The following is a 15,256-nucleotide window of genomic DNA, read 5'->3' as shown; positions in this document are numbered from 1 at the left end:
GGTGGGAGTGGGGTGGCCCCTGTCAGAGGGAAGAGTGGAAAGGGTTTGTCCTTTGGTTTCTAGGTGGTGCTGCATCTTTGGAATTTAGGGGATCAGGCTGTTATTCTGTAAGCAACTAGGTCACTGCCCAGGTGATTAACCAGAGGGGGAGTAAAGCAGGGGGCTTAATTAGGAGATTAACCAGGAGGAAAACCGGGTCACCATTCTGTGCTGCATGGATGGGGATGGTTTCGGGCAGTGGGACAATGCGATAAGCACCTGGCATGATGCCTTCTTTCTCATCTGGCCCAACAGCGCCAAGTACCAACTACATTTCACTGCAACAGGTACTGACTGAGGAGGAGATGCGGCCCCATTCACAAGAGAAACTCAGGAAGGCAAAAAGAGGGTCTTGTCTATTCCTCACACCCCTTGGTCATGGGCCTCCCCCACCCCAATTCTTCCTACACAGCTCCCCAATCTCACCATTTATGCACCTTGCAAGGATCTCCTTTCTAGGACCTGTGACTCATCTGGGGGTAGGAGGGTCACACTTCCTACAACTTGGCTATTTGTCCAAAAGGGGCCACTGTCCACTTAATTGAGGGCATCCTCAGTTGAACCTGATTCCTCAGGGGACAGTCAAGGAGGATATAGCAAGACTCACCCCTTGCCTGGGTTCATTCACACAGATAGGAAGTGCCAGAGCAAGGACTTGAATGAATGGAGACTAGCCCAGAGTCAAGGTCTTGACCCCAACACTAGAGCAGATCTAATGCCCGTCTCTATAGTCACCTCTACTCTTGGACCTATATGCCTGCCTGCATTGATCCAGGGTGTCCTGAGCGCCAGTCCCTAGACTGACATACATACCCATTTCTGGGCACTCACCAATGTGGTGGTCACCATCTCTTCAAACCACTTGGACTGGGCCTGGTTGTAGAGGTCCACACAGCGCATGAGGTCATCTCCTGGAAAAGACCAATACCACAATCACGTTCTGCCCTGTCCTTGCCATAGCTGCCCTCTCCCACGTGCACCCCACAGCCATGCCCTCTCCTCTCCTCGGGGTCATGGAGGCCATTGGAAAGTGGGTGGGAGGGGAAAACACAACAAAGAGAGGGGACAACGCAGCACCACAACAGACCAGCTTCAGAGTGCCCATCTGCACTTGACCTCAAACCCCAAGAATTCAGGATGGGGGTTTCTAAGTGTATGTGTGTGGGGTGGGGGTGAGTGGTGGGTTACTCCTAGGACCTACAACCCTATCATGAGTCCAAGAAATGCTTCCTCTCTAAAGATGGCAGTTTCATTTCACATTGGAGAGTCTTTCTTGGTTAAAACATGTCACAAGCAACTTGGTACTAGTTAAGAGTAAAAGAAGAAAAATTTTCAAATTATGGCTGTGTGTGTGTGTGTGTGAGTGTGTGTGTGTGTGTGTGTGTGTGTGTGTTTACACGCATGTGGCAGGATGCCATTCTGAAACACAAAATAATGTGTCTGATGGTTTATGGCTCATCCATGTGTGGTAATGGTATGAAAACATGAACTAGAGCGTTCCACACCAATGTCAGGATAGCGCTTATGTTGGGAAACAGAAAGGATGGGTAGGAGGAAATGAGCTCTTTTTATAGCATTTCATTTCATAAGAAAGAGATCTCAAACAAACAACTATTCCATCTTGATGACTAGTACATTGTTTTCTGTAATCATATGTACGTTTGAAACATTTTGTAACTAGAAAGAAAACGAACTATAAAGTAATTGCAAACATTACGAAGGTACCAGCACCCCAGAATCCTGCTACACAAAACACAGTTCCTAGAACAGCAGCATCAGTTTGCCCTGGGAGCTCGCTAGAAATGCAGATCTCAGGATGTGCCTGTTACGTGGTGAACCAGAAACCACATTTGTACAAGATCCTTAGGTCCTCCGTGGGCACATTACAGAGAAGCAGCTCTGGAACGCACCTCTTGGTCTAAATGTAGGTTAGATCATCGCATGGTTCCAGAGAGCATCAGGGTCTTTGCTCTTGACGGAAAAAACTCATGAGCCAACCAAAGCTACCTGATTTACTCTTTAAATCTAGTAACTGGAGCAGATTCAAAGTTATTCCTATAACATCACCTTGTTCATATGTATTCTCATATGAAAGTGAAAGAAAACATGACCCAGGGCCTGAACAGTAGCCCCCTTCCCCCTGAACCACACCACTGGCTAGGAGACGACCCTTGAGTAGCGGAACCCAAATCAAGGCCTTCGTTCATTTTGTTCTTGGTTCAAGGCCAAGGACTGGGCCCTTGATCCCAACTGGACTGGAACTGGAGGGAAGAAAGTTGATACTTCACTACAAATGCATGCCCACCAAGACCCCGTGCCTAACCCAGCATGGACTTAGCATTGTTGTCCTATAAAGATACAACCAACATAAAATTCCCAAAGCCCTATTTGTCAATCCTGATTTTGAGAACATCCTTTGGTAACTTCCACAACATCAGGAAATAGGGGAGTTGAAGGAAGGTGTGTCTTCTCTCTGCAGCGCAAGGGTTTGAAATCGAACCCTTCTGAACAGTACATGGATTCTGGAACCAGAATACCTGGGCTGTCACATCAGCTCCACTGTTTACTAGCCATGCAACCTTGAACAAGTCAATGAACTTGCCTACTTCACTTTCCTCATCTGTACGATGGGGATAATAATGGTACCTTCAGAGTCATGGTGAAGATTAAATACATCAAAATATGTAAAGTGCTTGGAACGGACACTGACCCAGAATCAGCAAACTGAAACACGAGCTACAGTGATGAGGATGATGAGACAAAATAAAGTCAAGCCATGTGAGGATCCAGCTGCCCTCCCTTCCAGTAGTCTTGGAAAAGATAATGGAGGGGGAGGAAAGGGAGCAGTAGGAAAGAAAAGACGGCATTTTGGGGGTAATAGGCTGTCCAGCAAAATGGTGACAAGTAAAGTCTTTGGAATAAGAGAAGAAAGAATTCTGGGCCACACGCTCCATAACTTAGGCCTTGGGGATGTTTCTCATCCTGTTTGCAATCAGTTTCCTCACCTGTGAAAGGGTATTTAAAAAATATACCTCCTGGGCAGCCGGTTGGCTCAGTTGGTTAGAGCGCAGTGCTCATAACACCAATATCGCTGGTTCGAGTCCCACATGGGCCAGTGAACTGCACCCTCTACAACTAGAGTGAAAACAATGGCTTGACTTGGAGCTGAGTTGCAACCTCCACAACTAGATTGAAAACAACGACTTGACTTAGAGCTGATGGGTCCTAGAAAAACAAACTGTTCCCAGTTAAAACAAAACAACCTCCCTACAGGAAGACTATGAAGATTAAGAGAGAGAATGCTCTGAGGCACGTATGTAGCCTGGTGCCTGGCGCACAGAAAGGTGGTATGTTTTAGAGTTGGGTCTAAGGACTAGTCATTTTCATCACAAAGAATTCCAAGCTATAGGGATAAGAAACTATATTATCTGATGACTGCAATAAAGCGAGAAACAAATATCAAGATTAGAAAACAATAGCACAAAATCTGAACTCATGAAAAGATTGTATTTTAAATTTGGCTCAAAGATGAAATCAAATCACAAATAACAAAATATCTACAATATGAGAATGAAAACCCTGCAAATCAGAACTTAGGGAATATGGTTAAGGCATGGGTGTGAGGAAAAATAAGTGTCTTGTGGCCTACATATTTAAGTTTTTTTTTTAACCTGAGGCCAAAAAAAAAAAAAAAAAGGAAAGGAAAAAGTGATTTAAAAAGGGAAAGGTCTTTCTAAGTCTGTCAGTCACAAAACCTGAACTCATAAGGGAAAAGGTCACTATACAAAAAAATAACAAGAAACAAGCCCCAAAAAGCCCCACCAAAAGGCAAAAGCACCAAATTAAAAGATAAACAACAACCTAGGAAAAGTATCTGCAACTCAAAGACAAAAGAATATTTTTCCTAACACATAAATAATCCGTATTAATCAATCAATAAAACGACCAGCCACTAGAAAATGGGGAAAGGATATGCATTATTCAGTTCACAGAAAAAAGTCACAGATGACTTGTAAGTCTATTTTTAAAATGCTCAAGTTCAATGAAAAAAAAAAGTAAATTAAATTAACAATAAGATAATTATTTTTCACCAGAGAGCTATAATGTCACAAGTTGATAACACACACAGCATTGACAAGAGTTTAGGGAACAGGCATTTATCACTGTTACTGGTGGGCATAGCTCTCTGGAAAGCAGTTTGGAAATATCAATCAAAATGAAGATTTAGTCTCACACACAGACACATTTACAAAGACATAGCATTGTTGGCATTGCCAAATGCTCCGAAACAATCTGAAAGTCCTACAAAAATCAATTAGGGAAACGATGAAATAAATCTGGATAACAATCATCCTTGGAAACTCTTCAGACATTAAAAATGTCTGATGGACATGAATAGATGGATGATTAAATGTATTGGTAATGGAATGTAGCTATCTCTATGAGTTATCAATTAAAATATAAGTTCAGAACAGAGAGTACAACATGATCTAATGTGTATACATTTAAATATAAATATTTAAAAGCTTTAAAAATATTAAAACACTAGGAAGTATTGACAGTGATTATATCTGGCAAATTAAGATTTTATATGCTTATGTGCTGTTTAAAAATTTTTCCCAAGCAAAGATATTGATTTTGCAATATAATTTTATTTAATAATTTAATAAATTAAATGAATTTAAATATGCCTCTCCTCAACCTGTTTCCCTTCCCACTTCCAACAAGTATATTATGCCTTCTGTTTCTGGATCCAGTCATTTAGCACTGTGTGTTATATGATCTTTATATCAAACGTTATGTTTATATTCTATTATTTTGTTACTGACTTATATTTATACCATGTTATTTCAAAATGTCCATATGGTGGCGGCTTCATTCTATAATGAACTCATCAGAAGTTGAGGTGAAAGGGATCTACAGACCATCTTAATCCTACAGCACACATTTCAATGCCAGAATGCAATTATGTATTGTCCTTGCATGCAGTGAAACTGTTTTTTGTGGTTTTTTTTTAAATAAATATTTGGTAAGTTTTTTACTATTAGGTTGGTGCAAAAGTAATTGCGGTTTTTGCAGTTGTTTTTAACCTTTTAAACCGCAATTACTTTTACACCAACCTAGTAGTTCTTAACTGGCTTTTCTCCCCCTTCTTTGGGCATTAGCTAATTTTTACCACTAGGTGGAAGCAGAAACCAACTCACTGGAGGCATCTTTTAGGGAGAATCTGACATATGGTTATTTCATGGAACAAAATGTCAGCCTCTGGCTGGGGCAGGAGCCCATCACCAAAGGTGAATCTCTGGAGTATCACCCCCTGGGTGGGTGGGGTTTGTACTTCTCCGAGGGGCTCTACACAGGGCCAGGACCCCTGAATTCTGGGTGCATGGAGGAGTTACCACCTCCTGGTCAGACAGCCAGGGCCTGGGCAGGAAAGAGCCCTTGCTGGGGAGAGTGGGAGAAGCCCAGTCACCACCATGGCCTGGAGACAGCTTAGCCTGCTCTCCGCTCCACAGCCCCACCCGCCAGCCTTACCAAGGGCGCTGTACCTTCCTGGGACCTCATCCCCCAGCCCTCTCCTTGCTGTGCTGTGTTGCCTTCCCCAGGCGAGGACAGGTGGGCCATGGTTCCCCGCACTCACCAGCCTGTGTGGACTTCCTCCTCGCCTTTTTGATGTCCTCCTCTGTCTTGTTGCTCAGCTTGATCTCCAGCTGCTGGGTCTTCATCTCCAGGTCTCTCTGCCGTTCCGTGAGGGCTTTCCGGGCCTGGGGGCCAAGGACACGGAGAAGCTGTTCACAGGGCTCAGAGCGACGAGGGCCCCACGGCTCATGTGGCCCAGCCTTCCCTTTTCTAGGGAAGAGTCCTTTCATTTGTTTTTGTGGATGACGCCACTTGGCTCCGAGAAGAGAAGCAACTAGACTAGCGTTCCTCAGCAGAGGCTGCAGCACGTCTTCTCACCCTCACCTCTTTCAGCTGCATCCTGACCTGGCCTACAGCAAGCCTCTCGGACCACATTTTCATTGGGACATGTGCACGTACTGAGGGCCAGGCAGTCCTAAAATCACAGTCTTTCCAGGATGGAAGGAACCACAGGTCATCTATGTTACCTGGCACCAGTGCTTAGCAGATGGCAGCACCAGTCACACCATTCTGGGGCAGGACAGGCCCTTTGGTGGCAGTTTGGTGGTGGCAGCTGGCAGGTACCTGCAGCTGAACATGCCCTTCTCCTAAACCCTTCCTACGGCACTGGAGTCAGCCCCTGGGGAGAGCTCTCTTCCCTCCAGAGCTGGCCATCAGCTCCCACCGAGCTCAGACCTCTCAGGCCTCTGGCAGGGGAGTAATTCAGTCAGGAAGGAATCTGCCAGGCAAGGCCCACACAAAGGGGCCTTCTGTGGTCAGACAGCACATCCAGGCTCCATGTCCCACAAAAACATGGGTGTACCTCTCATGTCATGTGCCTGATGGAGCCCACTACATCTCCCATGGCAGGTGTACCCTATAGAGCCTGATCCCACTGGCCCTCCAAGCAGTAGTCCAAGCTCCATGGGGAAGTAGCTCCTATCTGCCCTTTGGCTGCGGAGACAGGTAGGTCCCTCAAGTGTGGGCTGGAGTGCCTCCACCCACCCATGCTGCCCTGGCACACACAGCCCCTGCTAGTTCATAGCCCACCCTCTTCCAGCGGCCCCCACCTCCCGCCCACCCAGAATTCTGGGCCCCCCCACCTTCTCCACTGCCGCGTAGCGGCTGGCGAGTTGCTTGCGGAGGTCAGCGATGTGGTGGTCACACTTTTTCATGTCTTTCTTGAAGTTCTCACGGAAGTTCATCAGGGGCTTCTCTACCTCGCTGTGAAGCTGTCAAGGAGAGTTGGGGGGAGACACACTGAGGACCCCAGGACATCAGCTGCAAGCAAGTGGAGGTAGGAGGGGGCATTCTCCCACCTCTTCATGTAAGGATGCGGCCTGAGACGGTGGCCTGGTCCCTCTCACAGGAAGGGTAGAAACGAGTGGCTGCTTGTCAGGTTGTGGTTTAGGAAATCACGCCAGGCCCCAGCGTTCACACCGATGGTTGGACGGGTTAGAGTCTGGAGCTTTCCAAGTCCTTTGTCAGCTACCTCCTTCCTCCTCTAAGCTCCCACAACTTCTTGGAGGGCTCTGCTTGGGTGTCCATCTCCCTTACTTTCCAAACTGGGAGCTTTCTGGGGGCAGAAACCAAGCCACCCTCTCTGTCTGTAAGACCTTGGCACACAAACGCCGTGTGGATGCTAATTAGGTGATCTCAGGTCGATTCTATTTATTGAATATCTGCTATGTGCTGGGTGCAGAGATTACGAAGGTGATCTGGACATGGTCCAAAGCTCAAGGAATCTGTGGTGGGAACCACCTGAAGTGCGGTGGGAACTTACAGGGTCCCTCTGGTGGGCTGTGCTCAGGGGGGTTCTCACCTCACTGGTCTGCAGAGACTGGTACACTTCCCATCCCACCACAGGGAACCAGCCTCATAATACGCACGCCAGAGAAAGAGTTTTGCTCTGAGAGGAGCTGGGTGACCTTGTGTTTCCAAACTTTTTTTCCTTTTCTTCTATTCCCTCCCTCTTTCCCCTTCCACTCCCTTTTGAAGAACTTTTACTTAAAACTTTTTTTGGTTTGGTGTGAACATGAGATGTATTTGATAGGAAAACAGATCAATGTGGACCTGTTGTGGTCAAAGCCAGTGAGCCGCCTAGAGGCCCCCTGACTCAGCCTCTCAGAGTCCCTACCCACCTCAGCCTCCTATGCCCTCCTGACTTGCCCTTCTGGGACCCCACCAACAAGGCTTTCCTGGGTCCTTTGGCCTCTACCTGTCCCAGAAGTACCTCTGGGAAGGAAGCACAGCTGAAGTTCCCTGGACAGATGACCCCACACCCACCCACTTGGGGATCCTGTGACTTCTCTCGTCTTCCTCCTCAGCAGGCTCTCGTGACCTGATCTTTTCTCTGGAGACCTGGAGGACTTAGGTGTTCCTAGTTCTACACAATCAACTACACGTGACTGTGAGTTCCAAGAGGGCAGGAGCCGTGCTGGCTTAGCCACCAAGAAGTCCGCAGCATCTGGCTGGAGCCAGCGCGGGCCGAGTGCCCTTTCCCTACTGGGGAGAATGACAAAATCTTCAATGCCTGATGCGCTGGGTGACAAAACAAGTTTTGTTGGATGACCTTTAAGGCTCAATAGGGAGTGGGCCATCCAAATGCCCCTCACCTTCGTATGTTAGTTGTAAATGTCTGTTATTTTTCTGAGCCCTTGAAAGTCTCCTTGTATAGGTAAACACCCCCATCTGGTGGCAGTTTGTAAGATGCTACAAACTTGAGAGCTACGGAGGGCAGGGCAGGCAAACCCCTTTCCCCCTTTTCCACACAGATGAGATGTTTGCTGGGGAGACGGAGCTGCATAACTTAGCTGCCTGGGCATGTATGAGGGTTAACTCACTCTGCCTGTTGACTCAGTAACTCTGGGGTCTATTTCTGAGGACCTGGAAAGCAAGTTGATCTCTAGACTTTAAGGTGCCCAGGAGGGGCTTCTCAACATTCCAGGGACCCAGCCCCAGGCTCCGTCAGCCTGCCTACACACCAAAATGCTTTCCCCAAATGGCATTCTGGAAACACAGTGCTACGCACTGTCAGGAGTGAGTCAACCCCATGGATTCTCCCTCTGTATTTTAAGTACGTTTAAAAAACGTAATTTCTTTTCTTTAAAAAAAAGTTAACTGGGTATCGTTTTATACTAATTGTTAACTTTTAAGTATTTTTGTTTCACGGGAAGTCAGAAGTCCTTCCAGAAGCTTATCCTCATGAACTCTTGAGCTGGCCTGTCTTGGGTGGGACAGGCTGTTGGAGCCATTTAGTTTGCCTTTTTGGAACTGCTGCACGCTTAGCCTCTTCCTCCTTTCACCTCACACATCAGAAGAGAATTAAGAGTCACATGAAGGGGAAATTTCAGGGACTACCTGGTCCAGTGCTTTTCAAAGAGTGGGTTGCTAAGAGCTGTGAAATCAGTTTAGGACCAAAAAGCTGGTTCAGGAGGACCGCCTTTTTGATGGGAATAGACCAGACATGAGGAAAATATCAGAGTGCATTTTAGGCAGAAAGGTAAAGTACTGTTTCATGAAATGTGTGTGTTGGCCATGGACGTGCACGTGTAGCTATATGTGGATACTGGGTGTGGATACCTGTGTGTCCTGGGTAGCCACATAAAATGTATTACTGCACGTTGCAGTCAAATAAATTTCAAATGGAAGCTCAGAGGTGCTAGTGACTTGCCTAAGGTCAGAAAGCTTGTTACTGATAACACGGAAGTAAAACTCATGTCTCCTGACTCCCACGCTCTCCCCCAAAATCTTCTGACTGGAGGAATGCATGGCCTCTCACTGCATGATTAGATTTTTCTCCCATCAGAAAGAATTTTTCTATTCTCCCTTCTTCAGCTAGAGCCAGGTGTAACTTCCTTTGTACGAGTACATAGCAATCTTACTTCTTTTTAGCCTGAAACATGGCCATAACAAAATTGCATTTCTTAAAGAGCCCTGACACAGAAGAGTAGAATTTCAATGAGCCTTTTAGAGGAGAGGTTAAAATGGGTTTCATGCACATGGAACCATATTATCCACAGTGAATAAATCCTTGGAGCCCCTTTCTTTTCAAAGAATAGCCTTACAACCACTAGGCTGCTACTGCGATCGCCTGAGGCCACCAAAACGGACCACAGGCTGGAAGCAGCAGAGGTTCTAATAAAACAAAACAAAACAAAAACCAACCTGTTTTACATGACATTCCTATGCCTTCCATTAGCTGAATGGTGACGTCAGCCCTGACTTAAAACGTCATGTCCATTTGGAGGGCCAGCTGCACCACCCTGGACAGCCCCTTAGAGAGGGCAGAGTGCGCCTCAAAACAGGGTTTTATGGTTTAAATGCCACCAGTCTGCCTGGGGAAGAGGTCTGGGGGTCAAGTCTCCCTGTCCCTCAGTCCTCTCCATCGCTTCCTCTGTAGCTGAGCCCTCTAGGCCATGAGACCATAGGCTATGATTTAACCTCTCTGCCCCTTCCCATTTGTCAAATGGAGATGCTGTCTTGTAGGGTGGTTGATAAAATCAAGTGAGATGACTTACATCCTGCACGTCACCATCTAGAACGTTTATATGACTGTGATATAATAACAAATACATACGTTGGGTTTTGTCCGTGGCTCCTGGCTAGAGCTCCTAAACCTTTGTAATTTCCTAAGCGATAAACGTGCTAGAAGCATCTTTTGTTTTAATATTTGGTCGTTGACCCCAGTTCCTGTCACAGAGCTCCTAAATCCCTGGGAATTTCCTGGGTGACTGGAGTGCCTTTTGTTTGAATGAGGTGACTCTTGGTGGGCTCCTGAATAGCTTCAGGATGGGCGCAGGTACCCGCAAAGACCAAACCATGATTTGAAGCTTGAAACTTTCAGTCCCACTCCTCCACCTCTGGGGAGGAAAGAGGGCCTGGAGATTGAGTAAAATAATGGATCATGTCTACGTGATGAAACCTCCATAAAAATTGTAAACTACAATGTTCAGAGAGCTTACGTCTCTGAAGAGGATGGTGAACACATCCATGTGCCAGGAAGGTGATGCACCCCAACTCCACAGGGACAGAGCTCTGGGGCTCAGGACCCTTCCAGACCTTGCCCTGTGTATCCCTTCATCTGCATCATCCATCGTATCCTTTAATAGATAACAAACCAGCAAACCTAAGTGTTTCCTGAGTTCTGTGAGTCATTCTTACAAATTATCAAACCTGGGGCCGGCCCGGTGGCTCAGGCGGTTAGAGCTCCGTGCTCCTAACTCCAAAGGCTGCCGGTTCGATTCCCACATGGGCCAGTGGGCTCTCAACCACAAGGTTGCCAGTTCAATTCCTAGAGTCCTGCAAGGGATGGTGGGCTCTGCCCCCTGCAACTAAGATTGAACACGGCACCTTAAGCTGAGCTGCCTCCAGGATGGCTCAGTTGTTGGTTGGAGCGCGGGCTCTCAACCACAAGGTTACCAGTTCAATTCCTCAATTCCCGCAAGGGATGGTGGGCAGCGCCCCCTGCAACTAAAATTGAACATGGCACCTTGAGCTGAGCTGCCGTTGAGCTCCCGGATGGCTCAGTTGGTTGGACTGTGTCCTCTCAACCACAAGGTTGCCGGTTCGACTCCCGCAAGGGATGGTGAGCTGTGCCCCCTGCAACTAGCAACGGCAACTGGACCTGGAGCTGAGCTGCGCCCTCCACACTAAGACTGAAAGAACAACAACTTGAAGCTGAACAGAACCCTCCACAACTAAGATTGAAAGGACAACAACTTGACTTGGAGAAAAGTCCTGGAAGTGCACACTGTTCCCCAATAAAGTCCTGTTCCCCTTTCCCCTTCCCCAATAAAATCTTTAAAAAAAAAATTATCAAACCTGAGAAAGGGGGCTGTGAGAACCCCTAATTTGTAGCTAAGTCAACAGAAAGGTAGGTAACCTGGGGACCCACGACTCGCCACTGGCATCTGAAGTGGGGGGCAGTCTTGTGGGGCTGAGCCCTTAACCTGTGGGGTCTGTGCTGACTCCAGGCCGTTAGTGTCACAATTGAATTATATTGCAGGACACCCAGCTGGTGTCAGAATTGATCAGTGTGGGGAAAACTGTTTGGTGGCCAGAAGTGTTGGTGCAGGAGTAATAGTGACAGGAAATAGTAGAGGAAAAGAGAGCACTGGAGCATGTTCTGTCACCTGGGTGCTCTATAAACCATCTAGAACCAAGGGTCCTACTGATGGAAGGTAAATGCCATCAGGATTCCTGGGGACCCAGCAGGAGCCCTTTCAGGGGCTCATGCAGACCGGGCTCCCAGCCCCACCCAGCACAATGGCAGCCTTCCCATTCATCTCTCCAGTCATGGAGGTTTCTACCTTGCAGAGGACAGAGCTGCCGAGGGCTAGGATGGAAGGGAGACCCCGAGGGTACTCTACCCATGATCTGCAGCTTAAAAATAACTTGTTGCTCTGTATGCGAGGCAGAAAAGAGCCTAATTCAGAGCTTCTCTACCAGAGTGTGAGTGGCAATTTCCTTGGGAAGTGCTTGGTATAAGTGGTTAGTGCGCTATTTGTGAGCCAGGAATTCTCACTCACACCTCTCTGGGTATCAACTCACTCTTTGGGCACTAACATCCTTTAGAAGTGGGGAGATGGTAATAGCACTGTTCCTTCCTTCCATCCCAGCTCCTTATAAAGCTCCTTCACGTGTCTCAGCCATTGAAGTCATTCATTCTGCCTTCTGTGTACAGGGAATCATAATGAGGGGGTGTGGGGAGGCCTGGTACAAAGCCAGACTCCTGTCCTCCAACAGAACACATTCCGTGGGGATCCCAAAGCCCAGCTTTGCAAATGCCCTGGGGAAAGTACTAGAAAAGAGACAGGACCTGTGAGCATTGAGTGTGGAAGCCCCAAGAAGGAGCAGCCATCTTTGGGGGGATACTACCTGCAAACAAAAAAAGGAGGTAGTGTGCCTCCTAATTGAAAAATGGGGGCTTGGAGAGGTTAAGCACTTTGTCCAATTGCCCGCTCAGGCTGTCGTGTCTTATTGGTGATGGTGGGAGGGTGGAGGGAAGAGTGTGGGCACCCGGAAGCAAAGGTCACCGGGAATGGAGCCGCTCTCAGGGGTGTCTCTTCCTTAAATGGTAAGCATGCTAGTGGGTAGCCCCACATCCTGCACACTTTAGTGTGAATTATTTCATTTAGATACCTGGTTTATTTTTCCCCTGAAAAGTAGCTAAGAGCCTGAGGGAATTGGTAGATATGAGCCAGGGAGTAGGGAAAGGTCATTTGGAAACATGGAGAAATCTTGAGAGAAAATAGGCCTGAAAAGAGTAGGGGGCCAAGAGGAGATAGTCAGAGGGTCCCATTCATGCATTACTTCAGAAAATATTTACTGATCATCTACCACGTACCAGGCACCAGCCTGAGTACTGAAGGCAGAGTGAACAGGACAGAAACATCACTGTCCTCAAAGCCATGGTGCTAGAGTCTTGAGAACCAAATGAAAGAAGGGTCAGTTACCTAGTCTGAAATTTTGTAACAAAGCAAAACAAATCTCTCTTTGGCGTAGTCTAGTCTCTCCTGATACCAAGAAGCAGCAGAACATGAAGTACATTCTTTCAAAACCCGCGCAACATGATGGCAGGTTTTCATCACTCAAAAGCCCACCTGAGGAGCTGCGGGGGAATCCACCCTCATCTCACAGAGGTATGCTGGGGCAGCTTGTACTGGCTCACCAGAGCCGAGTGTTAAATTTGTAGGAATTGTGTGAGCTGGTTGCTAAAGATAGCCAGTATTAAAAATTAACTGACCTAAATTTTCAATTAATACATTACGTTGAAAACAAGGGTACTAAATACTCAGCATGCATCACTTCCTAACTACATTTTGCTAACATCCATGCTCTTGGTGGATATTTCTGGTTATTGATACTATTGTATTGGTGTGGTGGAAACATTGTCCAATAGTGTGCTACTGTGCATAGATTCCTGACTCTTGAAATTTACCGTCACAGCAATTGGCCAACACTATACATTGAGAGGACAGCTGTTCCACATTTAACAGCACACCTTGTTTAAGACCAACCCAGACAGGCAGTGGGGAGGGGTTACCTTGGCAGAGAACTTGAGATGAACTTCTGCCTCATCTGCAAGGCTCTTCTTCACCTGTGCCCATGCTTCTCCCAGGGAGCTGCAACACGAAGGAGAATGTCAGACTCGGAGACAGCCACAGCGACATTATGTCTGACACCACAGCCCTTCCTGAGGCGGGACAGTGGCTCTCGACCCTGAGTCTTGGGGACGCACATAATACCCGAGACCGTGGGTTTGCATGAGGCAGAGGCCAGGCACAAAGCAAACTTGAGCATTGCATTTCAACCCATGGGCCAGATGAGCCATCCCAAACCGAGCTGAGGGAACAGACTGTAGCAGACAGCCGAGGAGCTAGGGAAATACCCAGAAATGCAGGACTGGGGAGATGCAAGGAAGGCGGGATGCAGCTGCAGTGAGGGCCGTGGTACCTAGCCAACCACTCTCCCCATCGCCCCTCCCTGGTTTGTTGACAAGGGGCACAAACGCCTGCTGGTAAATCATGGAGAGGGGACAGGTGCCTTCTTGGGGAACAGCCTTGTCAAATGGAAAGTACCACACAGCCCTGTTTGCAGGCAAACCTCCAACAGCCTGACGTTGCCAGGGTGGGCGGGGGGCAAAGGAGGACCATTTGGGTCTAGGGGCCTCCTAGGGATGCCCACACAGCAGAGAAGGCTCTCCATCCTCATCAGCAGGATTGTGGCCCTCCACTGGTACTGATTCTGGATTGTGAGCCCTCGTGTTGCACACAGCTTACTAGAAAACGGCAGTCCTCTAAGCTCAATCACTTTCACTGCAAGATGCTTCAAGCAGAAACTATCTCCTGAAGTCCCCAGGACTTTGGAATGTAGGCCCCCAGGCCATACTGTTGTTATTTACAACTCTTTAACTTTGCCAACATCCCAAACGATCCCCCTGAGACCTTGTTCCAGACCACTCCACCCTGAATGTTCAGTTGACTTCACTTCATCAAAAAGCCACTTCCTCCGGAGAATTCATTAAACTCCAGTGGCAAAAGCTGATTAAAAGATAGCATGCTGTGAGGCTTCTGAGTCTCAAGCAGAGAAGCCAGCAGTTGAGAATTACCCAACAGAACATAACGGATCCCTTTGATCACAGTCCAGGCCTGTCTGGTTGTGGTGCTGGCTCAGGCTGAGGTGGGTGTTTATGGGAAATGACTGACGGATTTTATCTCAGAGTCTGGAAGCAAAGAAAGTTCCCCTCGGGTGATCCCGGCTGGGGAGCCCACCAGAGAAGAGATGGAGTGATAAACGGAGCAACCCAAGCTGCTGACATGTGTCTCGGCCTCAAGGGTCTGAGTTTCAGGGAACTGTGCTATGGCAGCTCTGGGTGGCCTGGCTCATCACCTGTTTTGGCAGGTGGGTAGGATGTCCAGGACAGGGGAAGGAGGGGGTAGAATCAGACATGGTCGTCATATAGATATGGGAACAGGTCCAGAAACAGACTCACAGGAGCGGGTGATTGAAGTGCAACACGGATGCCAAATTATCTCAACGTAGGATGGACAGTCTTTTAACAAATGGTGCCGACACAACTGTATATCCATAGAGA

The 15,256-nt window shown here is 47.6% G+C and overlaps 1 protein-coding gene across 12 annotated transcripts in view; it reads right to left on the bottom strand.

Annotated features, from left to right (window-relative positions):
- GAS7 (growth arrest specific 7) overlaps positions 1–15,256 on the bottom strand; it is a 210,282-nt gene that overhangs the window by 7,468 nt on the left and 187,558 nt on the right. For all 12 annotated transcript variants that reach the window (XM_019755227.3, XM_019755228.3, XM_074320748.2 and 9 more), the window contains 4 exons: positions 13,706–13,784; positions 6,762–6,890; positions 5,681–5,804; positions 871–950 (listed from right to left, as the gene is read on the bottom strand). In XM_019755227.3, coding sequence (XP_019610786.1) covers positions 871–950; positions 5,681–5,804; positions 6,762–6,890; positions 13,706–13,784 — 412 coding nt within the window. The remainder of the gene's footprint in view (positions 1–870; positions 951–5,680; positions 5,805–6,761; positions 6,891–13,705; positions 13,785–15,256) is intronic.

Source organism: Rhinolophus sinicus, chromosome 12, assembly GCF_057876585.1.
Source record: "Rhinolophus sinicus isolate RSI-liver-muscle chromosome 12, RSI-T2T, whole genome shotgun sequence".
NCBI lineage: Eukaryota > Metazoa > Chordata > Mammalia > Chiroptera > Rhinolophidae > Rhinolophus > Rhinolophus sinicus.
This window is presented reverse-complemented; position numbering and strand designations above follow the sequence as displayed.